The sequence below is a fragment of the Muscardinus avellanarius genome, assembly GCF_963383645.1.
Source record: "Muscardinus avellanarius genome assembly, chromosome: 5".
In the NCBI taxonomy this organism is placed as follows: Eukaryota; Metazoa; Chordata; class Mammalia; order Rodentia; family Gliridae; genus Muscardinus; species Muscardinus avellanarius.
Window position 1 is genome coordinate 77,644,058 of NC_137790.1, and position 16,713 is coordinate 77,660,770.

The 16,713-nt window shown below is 43.3% G+C and overlaps 1 protein-coding gene across 1 annotated transcript; it reads left to right on the forward strand.

Annotated features, from left to right (window-relative positions):
- Positions 1–494: 494 nt before the first annotated feature.
- APOD (apolipoprotein D) lies at positions 495–12,381 on the forward strand (the record flags this gene model as incomplete). Its single annotated transcript, XM_080696052.1, has 4 exons — positions 495–617; positions 4,254–4,375; positions 7,700–7,788; positions 12,146–12,381. 4 exons carry the CDS (start codon positions 495–497, stop codon positions 12,379–12,381), a joined length of 570 nt encoding a protein of 189 aa, XP_080552178.1.
- Positions 12,382–16,713: the final 4,332 nt, after the last annotated feature.

Genomic DNA, 16,713 nt, shown 5'->3' on the forward strand with positions numbered 1-16,713 from the left:
TGTCTTTTTTTTTTTTTTTAACAGATTGCTCAAAGATTTACCCTCTCTCTCTTTGTCTATCCCCTTTCTATATTGTTTCTGTCTAATCCACAAGTACCTACTGATCCTGACACTTCCCGGTCCTAGGGATGTTTCTGAGGAGAATCAGACATAGTGTCCACCCTGGAAAGACACAAAATGAGTTGGGGTGGGAGTGAAATCAACCCAGCACACTCTAGCACCAGCTGGGGGTGTCCGGGCTGTGCTAACGCAGGTAGGGGCCCTGGGCTGTGCTAATGAAGGTCAAGGGCCCTGGGGCGGAAGGCCTCACAGTGGTATGGACAATCAGGTGGCTGTCCCCTGAAGTATGAGGGCTGGGGGGGAGGAGGAGTGCCGCCAGTTGACCAGCCGCACGGGGAATCCTTTTCCACCATGGTGCATCCTTAGGTGACTCAGATACCTCCAACTTTTTTATCTCCCCAACTCCAGGCTCCCTGTGCCACGCTAGACTCAGGATGGTGACCATGCTGCTGCTGCTTTCTGCGCTGCTGGGCCTCTTCGCCACTGCCGAGGGACAAGCATTCCATCTTGGGAAGTGCCCGAGTCCTCCAGTGCAGGAGAACTTTGACGTGAATAAGGTGTGGTAAGAGGCTGACCTCCCATCTGTTTTGCTATGTCCTATTTGAACAAGCATCCTACAAAAGTTCAGTGTATTATTCTGCTTTAATCTCCATGGTAAGCCATGAAACAGGCACTTATCTTATTTTGGGTTTCCCCAAAACAAAATCTGAGGCCAAAATCAGAGGAGATGGGGAGTTGGCCCAGGTGATCCCAGGAAGCAGGAGAGAGCTCATGAGAAAATGATTCCCAGATGCCAGAGAAGCAATAAAAGGTGAAAACCGGTCCATCCTGCTGGCGATCCACTGAGGAAATGCGCAGTATCACATGGTCTTCATTACTATAGTTTTTTTTGAGGTGGTACCAATTAGAACCAAGGGTGCTGTCTTTATTTTGGGACAGAGTCTCACTAAATTGGCAGGGCTGGCCTCTAACTTGTGATCCTCCTGCCTTGCCCTCCCAAATAGCTAGAATTATAGGTATGCACCAGTGTGATTGTCTATTATAGATTTGTAGTTAAATTTTGGAATCAGAATATATGATTCTTCCAATTTTATTCTTATGATTACTCTTATTATTCTGAATTTTATATGAATTTTATTTATTGATCAGTTTGTCAATTTCTGCTGGGAAGCTGGTTGCAATTTTGATTTAGATTTCATTAAATCCAAAGAATAATTTGAGGAGTACTGCAAAATTGGACATTGAATATGAATATTAAGTATTCCAAGAAATGAATAAAGCTATCTTTCCATTTACGTAGATATTTTTAAATTTGATTCAACAACATCTTATAGTTTTCGAGTATAAGTTTTACATTTTGGGGTTAAATTTATTTCTAAATAATTTATTCTTTGTATGCCATTTTATATTTATTTATTTGTTTGTTTGTTTGTTTGTTTGTTTGGGGTACTAAGGATTGAACCCAGGAGCATTCTACCTCCATGCTATATCCTCAGTCCTATTTTATTTTTATTTTGAAACAGGGTCTTTCTAAGTTGAGAATCTCACTATTTGCTGAGGCTATCCTCAAACCTGAGATCTTGTCTTAGCCTTCCAAGTACTGGATTACAGACATGTGCCATCAAACCCAATTTGAATGCTATTTTAAATGAAAATTTCTTAATTTCATTTGAAGATTGTTCATTGCAAACATAGAACTACATTTGATTTTTATATATTGATTTTGTATCTTTTAACCTAGCTGCACTTGTTAGCTCTAAGAGGGTTCTTTTAGATGCCTTAAGATTTTCTATGTACAAGAATATTTTACCTGCAAACAGATAGGTTTACTTCTTTTCTAGGATTCTTTATTCTTTTTGGACAGGAAAAACTACTGGGGATTGAACCCAGAGTAATCATTCTATCTCAGAGCTAGATCCCAGCCCTTTTTACTTTTTTTTTTTTTTTTAACTTTCAAACAGGGTCTCTCTATGTCACCAAAAGTCTTGCTAAGTTGTTGAGGCTGGTCTCAAATCTGTAATTCTGTTTCAGTACTGGGATTATAGGGGTACACCACCCTCCCCAGATTCCAGGATTCTTTTTAGACACTGAATTCTCCTTATATAGATAGAGAAACTGAGACCCCAGACTGTCAGGAGGGTCTGCAGAAATAATATAAATCATGAGGATATATAATATGAAAATCAGTCTCTTACCTCTGGATTTCCTTTTGTGGACCTTCATGCTACCTTGGTTTTAAATAAGGAGCAGTAAAGTCACTTGAACAACAACAGAACTATTTAAAATGGACTATAAAATGGAACTTTTTCTGAGGATGTCTATGAAGCCAGTTGGCCTTATTCATTGGTTCTCAAATTGTTCTGGGTTTGATGGCTTTAATTGAAAGTTGTGATATATTTTTTTATTTGGAAACAGGGTCTCTTAAGCCAGTGAGGCTGGCTTCGAACCAGCGCGATCCTCCTGTCTCTGCCTCCCAAGCACGGGGATTACAAGCGCGCCCACCACGCCCGGCATTTCAGTGAATATTCTAAGTAAATACATTCAAATGGTTCAACATTTTAAAGGTGTAAAAGAGCATATAATGGAAAGTTTCCCTTCTGCCCTTGCACCTGAGTTTCCCTCTCTAGTAACAACCAATAAAAATAGTATATTGTATATCTTTTTGGAGATAATTATTCATATGTGAAGATATGTGCAATATGTATGTAGGCAGAAGAATGGCTTCCAAAGATGCCCATGCCCTAGTCCCTGGAATCTGTGAATATATTACATGGAGAAAAGAATTTTGCAAATTAACTAAATAATGGACATTGAGATGGCCAGACTAGCCTGAATATCCAGGTGAACCCAATCCAACCATATATACCCTTAAAAGCAGAGGCTCTTTCTGGTCAGAGAGAGAGAGAGAGAGAGAGAGAGAGAGAGAGAGAGAGAGAGAGAGAGAGAGAGGTTTGATGAAGGACTAAAAGTCAGAGATGCAGTGTGAGAAGTATCCGACCTGCTTTGGCTGGTTTCAAGTATGGAGGAAGCGGGTTCCACGCCCAGGAATGCCAGTGGCCTCTAGAACCGGGAAAAGGCCAGGAAATCAATTCTCCCTGGAGCCTCCAGAGAGCAATGTAGCCAACCTCTTGCTTTTAGCCCAGTGAGACTCAGAGCAGACTTCTGGCTTACAAAACAATAAATAATAAATCCATGTTGTTTTAGTTTGTGGTAACTTGTTATAGTAGCAATAGAAAGCCAATAAAATAAGCTTTCCCCTCATTTTTTAAACAAATGGTAACTGAATATATGCACTGGTTTGTATCTAGCTTTTTTTCAATACATGTATCTTAGAGGTAGTTGCAGATCGCTCTTTTGGAAGATGATTATAAAATTCCATTTGATGGATGTTCCATCATTTATTTATCCAGCCTGCTCCTAATGTTCACTTAGATTGTTTCCTGTCTTGCAAACAGTACTGCAGTGCATAACCTTACATACACATCCTTTTTTATATCAGGAGATGCATTCCCAGAAGTGAAAATTCTGGGCCAAAGAGCATATATATTTTTAGTTTTGCTAAATATTGCCAAACTCCCTCTTCTGAGGTTGTAAATTGGTCCAGTGTCTGCAGGGCGTTCATGAAAACTCAAGAGCGCCTGTTCCCCTGCCGTCTCCACACAGGGGCAGCTTCCTTAAACTCAGCACAGTGCCTGTGAAGAGGGTACACGTCTTCTAAAGCCTGAGAACCTGCCAAAAGCCTTTGTTACCAACTCCGCATGCAGGTCACACGAGGAAAGTCCAGCCAACTCTGGAGTAATAGTGCCCCATAGCCAACACGTCTGACTTTGCACAAAATTCAAAGATGTCTTGTAGAATCATAAAATGTTTGAGACAAAGGTACTTCCCATTATCCAGATAAAACCCTTCCTTTTACAAAGTCTAAAATTTCACATAGATTTGGGCCAAAAAGGACACTGAGAACACATCTAAATAAAGAGCCCTTTAGGAGTAGAATGCAGCATTCAACCAGTGCCCACACATCCGTTCACTCATTCTCCTTTGAATCGCTATCTTGCCCAGTTGCCGCTGGGAACAATGCAGCCCGTTTTGCCTGGCTCCCCAGGAAAGGGCTCTGCTGTAGAAGACAACAGTAGGGAAGAGCTTGCAGGTCCCCAGAGAGCCACGGGCCCCTCTGCTTGTTGTCTCTGCAGTATCTGGGAAGATGGTACGAAATTGAGAAGATCCCAGTGAGCTTTGAGAAAGGAAACTGCATCCAGGCCAACTATTCGCTAATGGAAAACGGAAACATCAAAGTGCTAAACCAGGAGATGCGGTGAGTGGCGGGGCGCATCCAGAGCCAGCCCTGGTGCTGTCCTGGAGTAGATGGCGGGCAGGCGGGCTGGCTCAGGGAGGGGGCCGCCACTCCTGGGACCGGGTGAGGACAGCTAGAACTACAGCACACCCGTTCCTTTCCTGAACCACTTGTCGGGCACCTACTGAATGTCAGACCCTGGGAGAGGCACTAGGGACCCAACAGTAACCTGAACTGTCAGCAACTCTGTCCTCAAGCAAAATAAAGATTCCAGTAGAAAAAGACATCAGCACTACCTTGTCTGACCTCCAAACCAAGACAAAAGCTTGTTTTGTACTTCTTTTAAGCAGAGCTTCCAGCTTTGCTCAAAGCTCATCGCCTTCCACAACAGTTTATCCCATCTCCAGGCAGCTTGTTTCAATTAGAAAACTTTTTTTTTTTTGTACTGGAGATTGAACCCAGGAATATTCTACCTCCAAACCACATCTCCAGCCCAATTTTACTTTTTATTTTGAAACAGGGTCTCACTAAGTTGCTGAAGGTCTCGTCACATTGCTGGGGCTGATGTGAACCACCACACCCAGCAGAAAACTCCCTTTCTTATTAAGTAAGAATCAAATACACTATAGGCTATATAAACACAGTATCCTAGAGAAGTGTACATTTCTATCACTGAGGGCTTTTGACACTAGTAATTGATCCAAAGATTTACACTTTATAAAGCAAACATAAATTTAAGAGGGCCTGGGAAGAAGTCCTTCCTATCCATTTTCCATTGACAAAGATAACTGCACCAAAGCATTACCTATGTTCAAGGCACTGCTGCTCTCTTTTTCTGCCTCTATCTCTGTTTCTCTCTCTCTTTCTATACACACACATTTGTACATACATACATACATATATGCACATACATACATATATGTGTATAGAAATATACATATGTATACATATCTGTCTACAAATAAACATATAATCATTTAATCCCCAGTAGGTACTATTATTAACCTCATCATTATTAATGAGAAAATAAGTAGAAAAGTAACTTGTCCAAGGGTCACACTGCTGATAAGACTAACCTCAGAATCCAGGAAGCAGAAAAGAGAGGCAGGAAGAGGCCTTTGTGGAAATAAATGATTTCCAATGACCTAAGAACCTCCCACTAGACCTAACCTCCAAAAAGTTCCACCACCTCCCACCCTGGAGACCAAACCTTTAACATGGGAACCTTTGGGGGATATTTATCCAGACCATAGCAGGTCCCAAAGTTGTAATGACCTCACATCAAATATTTCATACCATTCTAAAACCAAGAGTCAGGCACTGCCATAGATCCCCAGTCCGTGAGGTTCCCTGCCTCTCCCTTGGAGCAGACCAAGAGTCCTCTTTAACTGTACCTTGAGTGTTAGGTTGCTTTGTCTCTAGGGTTGCACCTGTTTAAGACAGAACACATGGAGAAAAGTTAGCACTTTTCCCCTTCCAGGAGAATGCTAGTTTCTCCTTCCTGTGGGGCTGTAGAATGGGGTGGGGCAAAGCAGTGGGTCTGAGGAAGAGAGTACTCAGCCAGTGTTAGGCAATTTGAGACTCAAACAGCTGGCATACACTGTGTTCAGCTGCCTGGTTTCAAATTCTGGTTCCACCACTTAGTATGTGATCTTAGCTAGGCTCATTCTCTCAAAGCAATAATAATAGCACCTACCTCCATGGAGCTGTTTGAGTATTAAAGAAGATTTCACATGTAAAGCTTAACACTATGTTTGACATATAGTAGTTATTGAACAAGGATGACCTCTGATGGTTAAGTCGCTGATACCCTTGGAAATACAAATGCATTTTCCCATGAGCAAATTGAGCTTGTGATCAGAAACTGAAGCTTTGAAAAATGTTCTGGAACAAAATGCATATGATGGTAAAAGGGAGAGGGGGTGTTGGGAAAGGCCTGGCTTGTTGCTAAGTTACTGAATCAGATAGAAACAGAACATGTCTGCCAGCTGTGTGAGTTCCAGGTGAGAGAGCAGGGCCTGATCTCTAGCCCACTATGTGACAAACAAGTAACAGAGTTAGGAATATCAGAGTCCATTTCCCCATTCCCTCGCCCAATGCTTCTTGTCTGGTATTTAGGACATCTGTCCACTACTGACTTTCTAACCCATACAGCTGATCCATCTTAGTAGGCCTCCCCTTCTTGAGGACAGATGGGGGGACGCTTCTCTGCTGGTTCCCTAGTAGCAGGCCCTGATACCTGAGCACTGCCCCTTCTCTGTCCCTGTCTCCAGACCTTTCCCTTGAGAGTTATCCAGAAATGAGCCAGGTCCCTTTAAAAAGGCAAAATTACTTCATTCATTTCTAAGACCATCACTTTTAAGATGTGCCACCATTTTAGGTACCACTAAGAAAGAATGCCGCTATTTTATTTATTTATTTTTTATTTTTATTTTTTTGTGGTACTGGGGTTCCTGGAAGCCCTTCTAACTCCAAGCTACACTCCCAGACCTATTTTATATTTTTTATTTGGAAACAGGGTCTCTTAAGCCAGCGACGCTGGCTTCGAACATGTGCAGTCCTCATGTCTCCTCCTCCCAAGAGCGGGGATTACGAGCGTGCGCCACCACACCCAGCGTTGCTGCCAATTTTAAGTGTCAGGTGTCACCAACTTTAAGATGTACCTTTCTTCAGTTTAATGTCTGTAATCTGGACTCACCTGAGAAACACTGAGGGAAGTCAGGGTCTGCTCACTGCCTGACTCACCTGCCTGCAGCGCAGGCTCCCACACTTGCTCAGACACCTGCTGAGCTGGATGATGAGCCAGGCGATGCCACAGCGCATCACTGAAGCCCCGAGGAGAAAAGCCTGTGGACCTCCAGACTCCCTCCCTGGCTTGCATTATTTTTAGTGGTCACCTTTCCCCTTATGTGTTTATCTCCTTACTCTCCTCTGTGGATAGGGTTGTTTGTTTCAATCTTCTCTTTGACTCCCTTTCTCTTTGGAGCGTGGGGGCAGGAAATGGCCTGAGAGGCAAATGATAGGCAGTCAAAAGACAGCCGGAAGTGTGGGATCCTAACATATCATCCAGTCCCAGAGCATTTCCACACTTGCTTCTTTATCAACCCCTGTCTGTCTTCTACCACTTGTCTCAGGCCAGATGGGCTCAGAGGAGAGGGCAGGAAGCCCAACCAGGATCCAGCCTCCCTTGGAGTGCCTCTCACACCAGAAAGCACCAGGCTGGCCACCATGGTCGTCGTGGCACACATCTTGCTTTTTCACTAATTTTTAATGATTTGTCTTTTTCTTCCCCGATATTTTTCATTTTTTCCTTCCTTTTTTCCTTCTCTTTTTTATTTTTTGCAGACCTGATGGAACCGTGAATCAAATAGAAGGTGAAGCCACCCAGAGCAATCTCACAGAGCCCGCCAAACTGGCGGTGAAGTTTTTTCAGCGTAAGTATCTACTTTTCTGAGGAAGTTTCATTGACAAGAGTCATAAACACTAAAGTCTAGAGCCTTGGCTTGGAGCAATCTTGTCACATGTCAGTGTCACCCATAAGGACTTGATGCAAAATTATTTGTGAGCACCTACCATCTGCCATGCATTGGTGGAGGCACTGAGATGCAATGGTGTCCAAGCTGGGTGCAGTCGTGCACAACCAGTACTTGGGAGGCTGAGGCAGGAGGATTATAGGTTCAAGGCAAGTCTCAGCAACTTAGCAAGACCCTACTCCAAAAAAAAAAAAAATGGGGTGAGATAGGATGTCCCTGGGTACAATCCCCTAAATAAATAGATAAATAAATAAACAAACAAACATTTGGCCTTATCCTTACAGCAAGTATATCCCAGTGTGAATACTGAGGAGGCTTCCTGTAGAACAGTTGTCAGTACTTCAGTAGGTGAGGCCCAAATGGCAACGTTGGGCACAGCAGTAGTAGACCCAATCCAGTCTTACTCGTAGGAGAAAGCAAAGCACCCCAGTCAGTAGATGTTAAAGATTGAAGGTGAGGGCGAAGGCTATTTTGAGTCCTGGCTCTGCCACTTTCTAGTCACAGTGTTAGGACTCTGAGAGATATTTAATCACAGGCCTCACCCTCTGTGTTTTGTGCTAATAAGGGCATGGACACCAGCAGCAGAGAAAGCAGCAGATGTCAATTTTGCTGTGGATTTAGATACACTGGGGGACTCAGTTCAGACCCATGAGGTTTTCTAATGCTGAAAGTGCCTGGATCCAGGCAGTGGTGGTGCATGCCTGTCATCTCAGTGCTTGGGAGGCTGAGACTGGAGACTTTCAGGTTCAAGGCCAGCCTTAGCAACTTAGTAAGACCATTTAAAAGGGGGGGGGGGGGCTGGGAGTGTAGGTTGAAGGTAAAATGCCCGTGGGTTCAAACCCCAGTGCACACACTGAAATCACCAGTTGTGAGAGAAATCACCAGCCCTCTGCATCCATGGCAGTCCACACCAGTCCACACCCTCCATACCAGTCCAGGCCCTAGAGCGGGAAAGGAATGTTAGTAGGAGAAAGCATTTCTTCCCACACATATGACTATGAGCAAATAACTTCACAGGGATAACTGCCCAGAGTATGCAGACAAACTACACAGTGCATGCTCTGAAAAGTCAAGGGCTTTGAACACAAAGAAGGAAGTTGAAGTGTGGGAGGGCTAAGTGATGTGGGCAGGCACTTAACTATTAGAGGTAGAGTTTCCAATCTCTCAGTTGAGAGATTTCCCCATAACGTAGATGGGAAAGGGAGGAGGGGATGGGTGTGAAGGTTAAACATCACGTGCAGGAAGCCTGGGAACGAAGCTAATTGAGAGGAGCCGTCTGTTGGGGAAGTTGAGGAGGGAAAGATTAATTCTGGCTGGAGGACTTAGATGTATGGGAGACCGTGGGAAAGGATGGATGTTCTGAGTGGAGGTAATGGCCTGAGAGATGCCAAGATAAAGCCCCCTAGAACAAGGCAAGGCGTGTGGAATGGGGGAGAGGGTTAAGGAGGCCCTTGAGTGCCATGTCAGACTTGCACTGTGGTGCCCGGAAGCAATAGGAGACTGTCAACGTTTGCTTACAGAGGTGTGGAAGTGTCCTATACTGGGAAGGGATGTCTGGGTAAAATTATTCTTGAGAGCTAGACCTTGAAAGAGAAAGCAGATGTCCATGCCCAGAAATGTGCAGGTGGGACAGGAAACTGCTGGAAGAGGTGGGAGGCCTGTTTTCCCACCATTGCTCAGTGCTGAAGCACTCTCGGTCCCTCTGGGAATGCACAAAGCAGCCGAGCCTCACAGAGTGGATGTCTGCTGAACAGACATCAGGCAGGCAGGCCGCAGGGCACCCAGGGTGCTGGCAAGGTAAGTCGGGAATGGCGCTCAGTCCAGGCTCTCCTCCAGGCTTCTACTGAGCATCCCCTCTTGCCCTGTCTATAAACAGGAAGACAGAGGTGGGGGGACTTGGTGTTTTCCTGGTAACCTGCTGAGCCCTTGACACCCAGCCAGACTCTCACCACTCACAAACCACCTCCTTATCCTGCAGCTCCTCGGGTCATTCACAAGTGCTGATTTCTGGTTTCAACTTGACAAACAGGAATTATTTTTGAGTTAAGGAGGTGAAGTGCTTGGGATCGGGGAAAGCAAAGCACCCCTGACTGCGCATGCGTGCCAGCCTTCTGTGCTTCAGGGCTGGCACACGGCCTTCTCTTGGTTGTGTCTTCCACAGCTGGGCTATCAGTTTTCTTTGGCTTGGACCTTGGCTGTGGAGGTCAAGTTCACAGAGGAAGTTGCTAGAAGAGGATAAATCCTCTACCTCTCTTCTAACACTTTCTTCAGTCTTGGGCTCCTAAGACTCATTAGATGTCAGATGTCAACCAATGAATTGTGTGTGTGTGTGTGTGTGTGTGTGTGTGTGTGGTACTGGGGTGGAACTCAGGGGCTTTTCTACCTATGGGCTATACTCCCAGACCTAAATATATATATATATATATATATATATATATATATATATATTTTTTTTTTTTTTTTTTTTAAACAGGGTCTCACTAAGTTTTGAGCCTCACTAAGTAGCTGAGGCTGGCTTTGAACCCATGTGATCTTCCTGCCTCAGCCTCCCAAGAGCAGGGATTACAAGTGTGCGCCACCACGCCCGGCTTAACCAATGAATCTTAATAGGCACTTTGGAAGAAAGAGCTGAAAGCCTTACTCAGCTGGCTTGCCATATTGTGTGTTAGTCACTGGGGATTGAACCCAGGCACGGACATTCCACACCTCCAAGTCACACCTCTTGCCCTTCTTAATTTTTATTTTGAAACAGGGTCTCAGTAAGTTTGCTGAGGGTCTTGGTAAGTTGCTGAGCCTGGCCTTGAACCTGAAATACTCCTGTCTCAGCTTCCAAAGTACTGATTACAGGTGTGTGCCGCCATACCCAGCTGCCCTTACCACATTCTTAAAGGAAGAAGGATTTCTAAAGATTTTGCAAGAAAAAAATGCAGAAACATCAGCCTCTGCCTCCTCCCTTAGGCAAGTTCTAGAGGGAATCCTGGGCCCTGGCCTATGTTCTTGACTCCACTTAGCTACGTGGTGCTTCCATGTGCACTGGTGCCGAATGTAGCCTGCCTGTCTTGGTCTACCCAACACCCTAGTTATCACCCTAGAAGACCACCTGCTACCAGGAAAAAGGGCCATGACAATAGTTCTTAATTCTAGCTGCACATTAGAACCACTGAGAAAAAAAAAAATTTTTTTTTGTACTAGGTATGGAACCCAGGAGCATTGTACCTCCGAGCTACAGCCCTAGCCCTATTTTTTAGTCTTTTTCTATTTTTTGAAGCAGGGTCTCACTGAGTTGCAAAGGGCCTCACTAAATAGCTGTGGCTGTCCCCGAACAGTGATCCTCCCAAATGCTGGGATTACAAGCAAGCACCACCATGCCCGACCCACTGGAAAACTTTTAAAAGTATCAGTCTTGCAGATCTACATGGCCAGACAGATCTATATCCTAGTACTTGGCAGGCCGAGACAGGCATGAGGCCAGGCTCAGCAACTTAGCAATATCCTCAGCAACTTAGTGAGACCTTGTTTTAAAATAAAAAGGGCACACTGGGCATGGTGGTGCATGCTTGTAATCCCTGCGCTTGGGAGGCTGAGACAGGAGGATTTCACAGGTTCGAAGCCAGCCTCAGCTACCTAGTGAGGCTCTCAGCAACTTAGTGAAACCCTGTTTCCAAATAAAATATAAAATAGATCTGGGAGTATAGCCCGGAGGTAGAAAGCCCCTGGGTTCCACCCCCAGTACCACAAATAAATAAATAAATAAATAAATAAATAAGGCACAACACAGAATACTAACCACTATACCATCACAGCCTAGGGCATGGCTCATGCTTGTAATCCCAGCATTCAGGAGGCTGAGAGAGAAGGATTGTGGTTCACAGACAGCCTCAGCTTCTGAGTGAGACCCTTTGCAACTCGGTGAGACCTTGTTTCAAAATAAAGAATAAAAAATAGGGCTGGGGGTGTAGCTTGGAGGCAGAATGCCCCCAGTCCCATCCCCAGTACCACAAATAAAATAAAATAAAATAAGATAAAATAAAATGGGCTAGGGATGTAGCTCAGAGATAGAATGATCCTGGATTTCAACTCCAGTAAAATAAATAAATAAATAAATAAATAAATAAATAAATCCCTTCATGATTCCTATGTGAAACCATTTAAGAACCACTGACCCAGAGGAGAACCCCAGAGCCTGGCCTCCCATGCCCTGAAGATGAGGTTTCTTTTGCCCCAGCCCATCCTCATCCTACCTTTCTCTGCTTCTCAGTGATGCCCGCATCGCCATATTGGGTCCTGGCCACCGACTACAAGAACTACGCCCTCGTGTACTCCTGCACCACCATCATCTGGCTTTTTCACATCGATCATGTTTGGATCTTGGGGAGAAACCCTTATCTCCCACCAGAAACAGTGACCTATCTAAAAGATATCCTAACTAATAATGACATCGATATTGAGAAAATGACCATCACAGATCAGCTGAACTGCCCCGACTTTCTGTAAGGAGGTGGGAAAGGGAGGCTGAGAGCATTCTGGGTTCCTCTTTTTGCTTTGCTATTCCCCTCCCCACCCCCTCATAAAGACAGACCAACCGGCCAGGACAAGCCACTCAATGTGTCAGAAGGGAAGTTTGGCTATAGCCAATGGAGGGGTACTCAAGAAAAGTTGGCCTAAACACAGCTATGCTCCACCCTGTCCCCTTGCTAGGGCAATAATAAACTTGCTGCTGACCCACTGTGCTCTCTCTGGATTCTGAACTAGGTTGATCTTTATGGGGTTCTCATTAAAAGCACATGCTTATCAGTGTAGTGCATTTGCCTAGATGTGGAATGTCCTGGGTTCAATCTCTAGCACCAGAAAACAAAACACAGGCTTAGAAACCCTTCAACAGCTGTGTTGGGAGAAACTAAGACCCAAATCGACCTAGATGAGAGATAACAGCACTGTTCTGGAAGGGAAAAGCTAGTGGCAAAGGCCTTTGCTAGTGACATGAATCCGGTGGCTTTAATCGACATCAGACTCCCCTAGAGAGAATGATTTGGAGTTTTTGAGTCTCTGCCAGGCAGTTTCCTTGAAGCTTTTACTTTATAATCAGGAAGTCTTCAGGGTCTGGATGAAGAATGATCCTTTTAGGGTCTGTGCAAAGAAAAAGGAAACTTATGAGGGAGAAGATAGATGAGGATTTCTTTTTAAGAAAATGGTGTTTGGGTGCGTGCATGCGTATCTTTAATTCAGTTGACATGTGCCGAAGCCTAGATGCACTGCAGGCATTGAAAAATAGCAGAATCTTTGTATTTCCACAGAAGCCTGTGATCTAGTGAGGAAGACAACCAAGTAAAGATGCCATAGCACCCAAGGTGAGGAGGGCAAGGGTGAGGAAATGTGGAGGGCTCAAAAGGTGCTGCAGCCCCTCCCCAGACCTTCTCACCACCGGCTCCACCTGGGAGTCAGCAACAACCTGGGGCTGGGTTTTTGTTTATCTTTTTGGTGCCGAGGATTGAGCTATATTCCCAGCCCTTTTAATTTTTGATGTTGAAATAGGGTCTAAGTTGCTGAGGATCTTAGTAAATTGCTGGACTGGAACCTAGTATCCTCCTGTCTCAACCTCCCAAGTACTGGGATTACAAGCAGGAGCCACCATCCCCTGAACGAACTGAGTTTTTTAGCTGTGACTTTTCAAATCAGAAAGACCTCAGAATTATCACCCTACAATTTCACTTAGCTCACATAAATTTTATAATCGACTAATGTTGAGGGAAGTGAATAGAAAATTAGGCCCTTTGATTCAATTTTCACTTTTTAAAAACATGAATATAAAATGTTGATTTCCTTGCGCATTGGAGACCCCATAGTGCTTTATACTATAGGTCATAGAAATTTCAAGGATCTTAATGTATATAATTTTCTTTTAACTAAATAAATATAAACCCAGAATGTAGCTTTCAATTTGAAATTCCCCAAAGCTGGAAACCTGTGGGCAAAAGGCAATGAGGAGGAGGTGGGCGGTGAAGGCCACTCTCCAGTCTGCCTGTCCCTGCGCCCTGTTCACTACACTGCCCCCTACTGCAGCTCCTCTACTGAAGTACAGAGACACTGCAGAGTGCTAAGTTGCCATCTGTCTTTCATCTCATATACAAAATAAGTTATGATTTCATTCCTCATCACAGCTGTCTGATTACATCAGACACTTTGCACTTTCTTTAGTCTTGTCCCCATATGCAGGCTTGATTATTTCATGTGAATGAATTACTGAGTGGGTAGGTAGAGGGATGGACTTGAGTTTTTTGGTAAAGAAGGAAAGAAAACATGAGGTAGGTATCATGGGTAACAGCCTGAGAAAAATGATTGTGATTCCAGAGCTCAGTTTGTGGGTACCAGGTATCTAGAGAAAACACTGAGAAAAACAACCAAAAATCCAAAAAGGAGAGAAAGAAAAGGGAAGCAGGACAGAAACAGCAAAACTGAGACAACAGTGTGTAATAAATCCCCATATAGCCATCACAGCTCCAACAGGCATCCACAGCCTCAGCTTCAGTGGCTAAAGGCTTTCCATGTTCTAGCTCCATTTCTTAGCTATCTTAGGTTCCTGCCACTGGATTTCTGCAAGATTAGGCATACACACACACGCGCGACTTTTTTCTGAGATAATTTAACTTGACTGAATAGATGTTCCTTGCAACTAAAATAACTCTAAGACAAAAGTATGCACAGTATGATATTGGGAGAAAAAAGAACACAGCATTTTAACTATGCTGTATTTATAGCTACATGAAATGATATAAAATCAAGAACCAAAAGTGAACAGAGAAAATGAAAGCAATTAATGCATTAGACTGATGAAATTATAGGTGATTTTTTTTCCTTTTTTGTTTTTGCTACTGCTGTCAGCATCCTATGCCCTAAAATATATAAAAACCCTATAACCTCCTTTTCAATCAACCTGACCCTCTGGCAAGTCTGGTGCCTAGTCTAGAGCCCCCTCATCCCCATAGGTTTCTTGTTCCAACAACTTAGACTTTGTAGCCATTCTGAACTATTCTTCTACCATGTCCATGATATATCTGAGATTTGTGAATATAGGACATGTTATAGTTTAAAACTTCTCTACCAAAGCAATCATTATTTGCTACCAACAAGGTGCTCTTTTTTTTTTTTTTTTTTTTTTGCGGCTTTGGGGATGGAACCCAGAGGCATTTGACCTCCGAGCTACACCTCCTGCCCAATTTTTTTATTCTTTATTTTGAAACAGGGTCTCACTGAGTTGCAGAGGGCCTCACTTAGTAGCTGAGGCTGTCTGCGAACCACGATCCTCCAGTCTCAGCCTCCCAAATGCTGGGATTACAAGCATGCAGTACCACGCGTGGCTCTCTGTATGCTTCTTGCAGTCATAAAAGGAGAGGTCAAATCAATTAAAAATTGTTATTTGAGATGGAGCAAAGACTTAGAAATGGACCAGAGACTATAAAGTTATTAGAGGAGGGCATAGGCTCAACACTCCAACACATAGGCACAGGCAGTAACTTTCTCAACAAGACTTCCAAAGTGCAGGAAATTAAAACAAGAATTAACAAGTGGGATGGCATCAAACTAAAACATTTCTGCTCATCAAAGAAAACCATCAAGAACCTAAAGAGAAAGCCTACAGAATAGGAAAAGATCTTTACCAGCCACCACTCTGATAGGGGACTCAAAATATACAAAGAGCTCAAAAGACTCTACACTAGCAAAACAAATAACCCAATCAAGAAATAGGCAACTGAATTGAATAGACATTTCACAAAAGAAGAGATACAAATGGCCAATAGATACATGAAAAAATGTTCAACATCATTAGCCAGCAGGGAGATGCAAATCAAAACCATGCTGTGATTCTATCTAAACCCAGAGTGGCAAGCATAAAGAAGTCAAATAACAACAAATGCTGGTGAGGATGTGGGGAAAGAGGGACTCTTTTATTTTACACTGTTAGTGGGATTACAAACTAGTTCAGCCATTATGGAGATCAGTGTGGAGATTCCTTAGAAAACTTGGAATGGATCCATCATATGATCCTGCTATATCACTCATGGGTATCTTTCTAAAGGGGTTGAAATCAGAGAACTACAGTAACATATGCATATCCATATTCATAGCAGCACAATTTATAATAGTCAAAATATGGAACCAACCTAGGTCTCCATTAACAGATGAATAGATTGCAAAATTATAGGAAATACACACAGTGGAATTCTACTCAATAATAAAGAAGAACAAAACCATGTCATTTGCAAGAAGATGGAAAGACCTGGAGAACATTATGTTAAGTGAGATCAGCCAAGCACAAAAACAGAAGGGACATATGTTTTCTCTAATATGCCCAAACTAGGAGTATTAGGGATACCAGAGGGACTCTAGATAATGGAGGGGAAACCTCAGCAAAGCTAGAATGGAAGGATAGGAGAGGAAGAAGGCTGAGGTTGATTAATGGAGGAGCTTTATATTTGAATATGTGTAAAAGTATGAATGTACCATGGTCAACCTGACACTCATTGTTGGGAGGAGGTAAAGGGGAAGCTGGGGGGAGGGCACCAAGCACTGTATGAATATATACCATTTTCAGTATGATCCACATAAAAATAAAAAAGATATTAAAAACATAAAAGAATATAAAAAATTATTTTCATGATTTTCTAAACATCATTTTATTTCATAATAGGCTTCCCCAAAAAAGCTGTTGTGTTCACCTTGATAATAATGAGTAACTATGTGTAAATATGATCAACCTTTATGCTCAAATGGGTATTTTAACCATGTATTAAGTTAGAACAGATTCAAGATGTATCAACTATTTTCCAG